The sequence below is a fragment of the Centruroides sculpturatus genome, unplaced genomic scaffold (genome assembly GCF_000671375.1).
Source record: "Centruroides sculpturatus isolate CEXI.00-Female unplaced genomic scaffold, Cexi_2.0 scaffold171, whole genome shotgun sequence".
NCBI classification, from domain to species: domain Eukaryota; kingdom Metazoa; phylum Arthropoda; class Arachnida; order Scorpiones; family Buthidae; genus Centruroides; species Centruroides sculpturatus.
Genome location: NW_019384470.1, coordinates 790,472 through 799,924, shown reverse-complemented (window position 1 = coordinate 799,924; position 9,453 = coordinate 790,472). Strand labels below are relative to the sequence as shown.

At 29.4% G+C, this 9,453-nt stretch overlaps 1 protein-coding gene across 3 annotated transcripts in view; it reads left to right on the top strand.

Annotated features, from left to right (window-relative positions):
* The first annotated feature begins 2,288 nt into the window (after positions 1–2,288).
* The window catches only part of LOC111621156 (39S ribosomal protein L14, mitochondrial-like), a 25,147-nt gene continuing 17,982 nt past the window's right edge, over positions 2,289–9,453 (top strand). Inside the window, exons 1-2 of one of the 3 annotated variants that reach the window (XM_023363222.1) lie at positions 2,289–2,364; positions 5,337–5,408. In XM_023363222.1, coding sequence (XP_023218990.1) covers positions 5,344–5,408 — 65 coding nt within the window. In that variant the 5' untranslated portion in view covers positions 2,289–2,364; positions 5,337–5,343. Of the gene's footprint in view, positions 2,380–5,320; positions 5,409–9,453 lie in introns of all 3 variants that reach the window. The other 2 variants (XM_023363221.1, XM_023363223.1) reach the window with 2 other exon arrangements.

Genomic DNA, 9,453 nt, shown 5'->3' with positions numbered 1-9,453 from the left:
GGCGATCTGCCTAGGGGGAATGCTTTTTGGGCAAACAAACAAATCCTTAATATTTTATATTGTAGTACATCTTTACTTCAAATAAATTTTAAAAAATCTTAATAATGCCGGGCTGCAATTTTTAATCATATTTTTAATTTATTTAATTTAAAAATATATGATCTCCGCCTCAAATTAGCCCTTATACAGTACATTATACTTTTCCTGTTAGCAATAGTATCATGCCGGTCTTCTAACTCCTTTCAGGGAAACATTTTTGAATTAAAATAACGTGACTTCCTGTTTCCAAGTTTAAGTTAGTTCAATCGGGATCTCCTGCCGCTGAGCTTTCAATATCGGGTCTCGATTTTCATCTATCTAACTTCGTTCTCGAGATTAAGGAAAGACAGACAGACACTCCTGTGGGAATTTATAGATCTACAATTTTTTTAAATTGTAGTCCAATAAATATGATACAATTAAACTTAGTCTTACATAATACTCACTGTTTGCAGATAAGTTAGAAATGGACTAAAAATATTAGATAGAGCATTTTCTCTTAATCTTACAATAAAGATGCACCAATAATAAATACAAGGTGGTTGCAAAAGTTGTTATTATGGAAAAAACATACAGGGAAAAAGTAGGAAGAGAAACATTTTTGTTTTATGTACAAATTAAATCACAAATAAGGAATACGAACTAATAAGAGATAATAAAAATAATAATAATGAACACCAAACATTTGTATTTCTCAGATTCTCAACTGTGTACTTACTTTTGCACCATTCTGTATAATAAATTATTAAAGATTTCCTATTATGCAACGCTACATTATCCCTATCGGCAGATTTTGGAATTAACAACGTTTTTATAAAATTTTTCACTCCATTCCATGGATAAAAATAAAAATAATATAAAAATTTTGGTGTCATTATGTTCCGTTCCGTTTATTAGTTACAGCTACAGAGAGCTCTGAATAGAATAACTTTAATTATAACCACTCTGTTTATATCCATGGTGTATAAATGTATGTATACTCTATATCAGTGCTTTTCAACCTGTGGGTCGCGACCCCCTGCTGGTCGCGAATTCTTACACGGGGAGTCGCGGGTAGAAGAAAAAGACAAGTGTTTGTAGGTCCTACACTACATTAAAAAAACTACAATTTCAGCGAGAATTACGGCCCACCTCAGAAAACGATAGCGGAAAAAGTGTTGAGCTAATTTGCAAAAGGAAATAAAAAGTAGAAAAGTAGAAGCTAAAAATTCAAATTCTAAAAAAAAAAAAAAAAACAATATTAATCAACAATAATTTGTCTCAACAGAAAGAAAATTAAATACATAATTTTTAAAATCACTAATATAGTTTTAATATGGCCCTAGGGGNGGTAAAAGAAAAAGACAAGTGTTTGTAGGTCCTACACTAAATTAAAAAAACTACAATTTCAGCGAGAATTACGGCCCACCTCAGAAAACGATAGCGGAAAAAGTGTTGAGCTAATTTGCAAAAGGAAATAAAAAGTAGAAAAGTAGAAGCTAAAAATTCAAATTCTAAAAAAAAAAAAAAAACAATATTAATCAACAATAATTTGTCTCAACAGAAAGAAAATTAAATACATAATTTTTAAAATCACTAATATAGTTTTAATATGGCCCTAGGGGGTCGCCAGAATTTTTTTAACTTGTAAAGGGATCGCGTATTCAAGAAGGTTGAAAAACACTGCTCTATATTAAGTTGATTGATAATGATCGATTTTTATCGTCTATCTTAAAATTTCTTATTAAAATGTAGTAAGAAGTAATAATAAAAGCAAACGAAAAAACAAATTAAATCAATGTTTTTCATTAATGTCAAGATTTTTCTAAACATTAAAATTATCACAAACTAAATATAACAATAGTGTAAAGAACAATCTTCCATTTAAAACGTAATTTCTTAAGACGGCCGAATGGCCGATCGGTCAAGGTTGCAACCCACTGCTCTGTGGGACTCGGAATCGAATCCGGACGGTTCGAAAATTCCCCGGGTATTTTTCCCCAGGGGATGGTCCGTTCGAATATGTCGGGCCCCATTTCTCACCACCTGGTCGCCGCATTGTGGGCCTGGCCGAAACCATAATTGGTTGTAAAAAGAAGCCCTCTTGGTGACCATAAATCGGAAAAATAAAAAAACATATTTTCTTATTATTTAAAATTATTATTATGGACATTTGTTTAATATAAATTTTAATAATTAATAAATTAAATACAATTTTTGTTTTAAAATATTTTTAATAATGAAATAAAGTTGGCAACATTGCCAATTATCTGTTTTCATAAGTCACGTTGTAAATAAAATCTTGATTCTTGAGTGGAAAGAAGCAATTAATAGGAATTAAATCGGGTAATTTATGTTGATGTAGGTTATTTCACTCGTGTTCATTTTTATAACTTATTTTGTTTAATGATATCTGAAAGATAGTTACTACCATTTCGCATATTTGATACAGCAAATTCATCTTTTAAATAAAATAATTTGGTTTCAAACATTAAATGTGTAAATTTAAAAAACTACAAATATTCTAATCGCATAAAAATTGATAAAATGCTGCGAAATTTATAATTAGAGATAAATATATAGTATAATTGTGCTGCCTGTCGTCATTCGGAGCTTTTTATATTTTAAATCAAATGGTGTGCGATAGATGAAATGATGGGTTTGATGTTTTAGAAATTACAACTAAAACAAAAAATAAATAAAATAAGGAACAACATAGTATTTTGCATTAATACACAATGAATTTTATTCAAATAAAACAGAACTCTTCTTGGCTCAATGTATTCAAAATAAACACTATCCAAGTATTAGGGACTTAAAGAACATCTTTTTTCGTCAATTGTATGCCCTACTTTTGAAAAAATACATTCAGATGGACCTGAAATTGCAGTTTTTAATAAATTTGAGCTTTGTTACAGTTGAAAATTTCCATTTTTTTACAAACATTGATTACAGGAACCCTCATCACTTGTTAAATTTTGTCTGTCTGAATTCAATCTACAATATTCAGAGAAGTATTGATCTCCATCATACTCAATTCCCAATTTATCAGCCACATTTATTGCATTCTTTAACTAAATATCATTTTAAAAGTTGAATGATTGACACAATAGGCTATAATCAAACCATTGATCTAAATATTGTAGAATTCATCAATAGGATGCTAAGACTTCTCTATTAAATATTACCTCATTCAGACAAGTACTGTAGATCATTAATTTGTTTTGTTTTTTTTTTTTTTGAACTGAAAGAATATTTAATTCTGTTTATCAATTCAACTATAATATTTTGAAAAACAACATTAACATCAGTTGTCTGGATGTAGTCACTTTATATGTTTTAAAGCTGTTCATAATTTGATGTCAATCAAATGCAGATAAAGCAAGTAAAGAAAAGAAAAACAATACCAGTTCAAAAGTTTAATAATTTTTAATTTTTCATCATATTAGTGATCATTTGTATACTTTGGATATTTCCCTATTTTAAATTATTTAAGCAACTTTTTTTTTTGCTGTGACAGTGTTACTAGTCACTTAATACTTTTCTGTTGTATAAATTTAATTCTGATAACATAGGAAGAGAATGATGCAACAAGAAAACATCAGACTTTCTGACACCATTGTGACACGAACCAAGGTTGCAATAAAGTTGTGAATTTGTTCAAACAAGATAAATCCATGAATATTGCAGTTTTAGGTGACAAAATGTTGACGATAGTTGTGTCTTGTAAACCGGCCTTTATACTTATTCAGTTTTTTGAGCAACACTATTACTGGAGTTCTTGGAAAAAAGGAAAGAGACAAGACTCTTTATGACTTGTATATTTCATGTGAAGCACTAGAGACAAGAGTTTTCTTAACAGATCAGACTTTCTGACTATAATAGATGCAGCTTATGTTTGGGTCTTTCTAAACAGAAAATGCACAAAATATTCCTTTGAACCTTGTGGCAACATGTAGGAAAGGCAACAGAGGATGCCCAGAAGGTAAAAAATATAAATGAGGGAATGGCAGTTTAGACAGGCAAAGCAAAAGTGGCTTACAGTTCTATTGAAATTTTTATTTTAACAAAAAATAAGTTACATGGTACATAGCTAGGATCTAGAGTTTACTAAATTGGAAGCCCTATGCATGTGCACAGTCTGTACATTTAGTAATCTGCCACTGGTAACTGCAACATATTGTTGGTATGCTATACAGCAGGGGTGTCCAACCTTTTTGTTTCTCTGGGCCGCATTGGAACTTGCCTTGGGCCGCATGTGGCCCGCGGGCCGTGGGTTGGACACCCCTGCTATACAGCATTAGCATAGCATGTTGCATTTCTTTTGAAGCAAAGGTCCAATACTGTTGAGAATTCTTGATTCCACTTTCTGAAATCTTTTGTTCATATTAGTGATGATTGCATTTATAAGTTGCTTCCTTCACTAGGTGGCTTACTACAACAGCTGACACCATCAGAAGGGGTGACATGAAAGTGACACGAAAGTGACACAATATAAAATTCTCGTACAGTGTTTTTTCAGAAATTATTTCTTTAAAAATATCCTATAGTTCGTTATAAGGACAAAAGCATTTTTGTTAACCCCCAGCTTACATGTATCAATATGCTACTTCTCTATAATCAATATGGTACCGGTAAACTCTGTGTTAATTTACTTTTGGAACCCTCTAATTCATTCATTCAGAGCTGTCATTATTACCAAATTACATAAAAAATACAAAAATATTTTACATTTTACAAATACAATACAATTACAAAAATAAATAAATAAAAGTACTAGACATGTAGGCTGTGTCTGATAATGTAATTTAAAGGAGTAATTTTAATTTTGCAAGTTGTTTGTTATTGCCCATTACATTCAGTAATATATGGGAATTATGATTTATAAGTAACATTAGTACATAAAAAAAAATATTACTAAGGATTCTGTATGATCTGATACAAAAAGATTTTCATGGGATGATACTGAGTTGCTGCACTAGGTGACACCAGTCCTAGTGATTCCACTAATTTGCTACATTTTGAACTTAAATATAATAAGTTTAAATATGTATAAAAAATTTCATAGAAAGAATAGTTTAAAAGTGTAATTTAAAGTATATCAAAGAAGTAATTATTATTGATTTTAATAGAATGTTGTATTTGACTGATGTATCTATATAAATATTTAAACTACAATTTTATGCCATATTTTTATCAATTCTTATTAATTTATTTAAATATGTATTATTTAAATTGCTAATTTGTTCATATCTATAATGATTAACTGTTTTCAATTTAGAATAAGTATATGTAATTCCAGATATTTTTATAACTAGAAAGAAGATGAATTGTGCTTTATTTAGAAAAACTAGTACATTTGTTTCAACTCTGTCTACTGTAAAATTTAGGTAAGCATTTGTAACAAAATATATTATTAACCTTGTTCATAAATTTATTAATTTAAATATATTTTAGGAATATACAGTAGAATTATAAAATTGTGCCGTATGTTCCTAGATAATCATTTTAAATTTGATGTAAAAATAACTGATTCAGTAGGAATACAAACAATACTAATACAATTTATACGTTATAAATCAGCAAACAATTTAATTCACATCAGCTAACATTTTCAATCATATTCAGTGATCATTTTCAGCCTGCTTAACAGTAATTAAATGTTTCTAAATAATACAGAATATCAAGAATCAAACATACAAATCTCAAATAACATTTAAAAATTGGACAGCATTTAAAATTAAATATCATTTAAAAAGGCAGAAGATATGTTTAGATTGATAATATTAATTAATATAAAATAAATAAATAAAATACAATCTAAATATGGTTCTGATTTGTTGGGATTGGAAACTGTGATCCCAACAAATCAGTGTGTGTCCTAGTCTTTAAAGTTTATAGATTTCCTCTGCTATGTAGATTTATAAAGGTCTTCCACGTGTCTGAGGATGTATCTGCTTTGTAAAAGTTTGATAATTTTGATGCCCTCCCACTTTAGTATTTTAATCATACAGTAGAACCTCGATTATCTGCCCTAATTGGGGACTGGGGTTGGTCGGATAATTGAAAAGTCGGATAACCGAAAAGTATGAAAAAATCCATTANATCCACACAAGTATGTTTTAATACAAATATATTCCATAAAATTTCTGTAGTAATTTTAATGTGTTTGAATAGGGTAATTTGTATTAAACTGCATGAATTGTAAGTCATTAAGATTTATGCAAAATATAATACAAGCTTAATAGTGAAAACGAATATAATAGATTATTTATATAGCAAATTTGAACTTTTCACTTCAAAGTACAATAGGAAATGATATGAAAATATGGATTGTAAAATCAGATATTAGTTACCAAAATAGCAAATATTTAGTTTTCCAATAATGTATTTTTCACCCAAGCACAAAACTGATTTTGGTAAAACAGTATTTCAATTTTTTCTCGACAGGTATTATTCATTATTTCGGAATCATTCATTAATTTTTTCATTAGCATGATATACTAATAAAAAATACAGAATAATATTCAATATGGCAAAGCATTTTATATACACTATTTCTTATCATATACCGGTAATTACAAATGATAATCTTTGTTATTTAAAGAAGTTATCTTCATGTTGTATTCACCCCATCTTGCTTATTAAACTGTGTATAAACTTAAACAAGTTTATACACAGTTTAGGCCAGTTCAAATCTATATTATAGTCTTGAAATTTTATAGTATTATTTTATCATTGCTCTTGTAAAGTTTTAAATATGACAGTAACAAAAATCCAGAATGTTGATATAGATATTTAAATCAATGTCAAAATTATGTATCTACAGATGTGATAAGCTAAAAATGACAAAATAATTTATTAAATTCTCTTTACTTGTTTTTGTATTAAGGCTTTCTAGCTTAAGCTGTGTGATAATTAAACAATAATAATAATAATATTGTATCGATTTACGTCGATAATTAACATCTGGTATCAAAAATGAACTCACCTGAGATAATTAAGCAATATTTATTAAATAAAAGTTATATATGTTATCATCATTTATTGCGCATCAGTATTGTTTCCATTGTCTTTCACAACTTCCATATACCATAACAACATGCAACGAAATGACAAACGCGAACTATCAATAGATAGTACGCCCTCTTACGTCTAGCCGTGTTTGAATGACGTCCATCATACAATATAAAAATGTCAATGCTGATATCGATGATTAAAATGAGAACTGAAAGTGTGTGTAGTCGTTTTATTTAAACTAATTTATAAATTTGATTAAAAAAAAAAAAACATTTAAAGATAATATAAGAAGCGTAATTATATATTCACTTAAGTTAAATTCTTATTCCGCGGATAATAATTGTATAAAGCGTGTTTAAATTTTCTTCTTATCGTTGTTAACGATGAATCCATATTTATATAAATAGTTTCGGAACTAATTTCTTGAAGAAAAACGTTTAATTAGCCATCTAAATATTTAACTTTAAATAAAATTCCATACAAATATTGGTATATTTAAAATTTTTAGAAAAGAGAAAACACTGAGTAATGTTTGTTTGTTAACGCAACGCAACACTCGGGCGATCTGCCTAGGGGGAATGCTTTTTGGGCAAACAAACAAATCCTTAATATTTTATATTGTAGTACATCTTTACTTCAAATAAATTTTAAAAAATCTTAATAATGCCGGGCTGCAATTTTTAATCATATTTTTAATTTATTTAATTTAAAAATATATGATCTCCGCCTCAAATTAGCCCTTATACAGTACATTATACTTTTCCTGTTAGCAATAGTATCATGCCGGTCTTCTAACTCCTTTCAGGGAAACATTTTTGAATTAAAATAACGTGACTTCCTGTTTCCAAGTTTAAGTTAGTTCAATCGGGATCTCCTGCCGCTGAGCTTTCAATATCGGGTCTCGATTTTCATCTATCTAACTTCGTTCTCGAGATTAAGGAAAGACAGACAGACACTCCTGTGGGAATTTATAGATCTACAATTTTTTTAAATTGTAGTCCAATAAATATGATACAATTAAACTTAGTCTTACATAATACTCACTGTTTGCAGATAAGTTAGAAATGGACTAAAAATATTAGATAGAGCATTTTCTCTTAATCTTACAATAAAGATGCACCAATAATAAATACAAGGTGGTTGCAAAAGTTGTTATTATGGAAAAAACATACAGGGAAAAAGTAGGAAGAGAAACATTTTTGTTTTATGTACAAATTAAATCACAAATAAGGAATACGAACTAATAAGAGATAATAAAAATAATAATAATGAACACCAAACATTTGTATTTCTCAGATTCTCAACTGTGTACTTACTTTTGCACCATTCTGTATAATAAATTATTAAAGATTTCCTATTATGCAACGCTACATTATCCCTATCGGCAGATTTTGGAATTAACAACGTTTTTATAAAATTTTTCACTCCATTCCATGGATAAAAATAAAAATAATATAAAAATTTTGGTGTCATTATGTTCCGTTCCGTTTATTAGTTACAGCTACAGAGAGCTCTGAATAGAATAACTTTAATTATAACCACTCTGTTTATATCCATGGTGTATAAATGTATGTATACTCTATATCAGTGCTTTTCAACCTGTGGGTCGCGACCCCCTGCTGGTCGCGAATTCTTACACGGGGAGTCGCGGGTAGAAGAAAAAGACAAGTGTTTGTAGGTCCTACACTACATTAAAAAAACTACAATTTCAGCGAGAATTACGGCCCACCTCAGAAAACGATAGCGGAAAAAGTGTTGAGCTAATTTGCAAAAGGAAATAAAAAGTAGAAAAGTAGAAGCTAAAAATTCAAATTCTAAAAAAAAAAAAAAAAACAATATTAATCAACAATAATTTGTCTCAACAGAAAGAAAATTAAATACATAATTTTTAAAATCACTAATATAGTTTTAATATGGCCCTAGGGGGGTCGCCAGAATTTTTTTAACTTGTAAAGGGATCGCGTATTCAAGAAGGTTGAAAAACACTGCTCTATATTAAGTTGATTGATAATGATCGATTTTTATCGTCTATCTTAAAATTTCTTATTAAAATGTAGTAAGAAGTAATAATAAAAGCAAACGAAAAAACAAATTAAATCAATGTTTTTCATTAATGTCAAGATTTTTCTAAACATTAAAATTATCACAAACTAAATATAACAATAGTGTAAAGAACAATCTTCCATTTAAAACGTAATTTCTTAAGACGGCCGAATGGCCGATCGGTCAAGGTTGCAACCCACTGCTCTGTGGGACTCGGAATCGAATCCGGACGGTTCGAAAATTCCCCGGGTATTTTTCCCCAGGGGATGGTCCGTTCGAATATGTCGGGCCCCATTTCTCACCACCTGGTCGCCGCATTGTGGGCCTGGCCGAAACCATAATTGGTTGTAAAAAGAAGCCCTCTTGGTGACC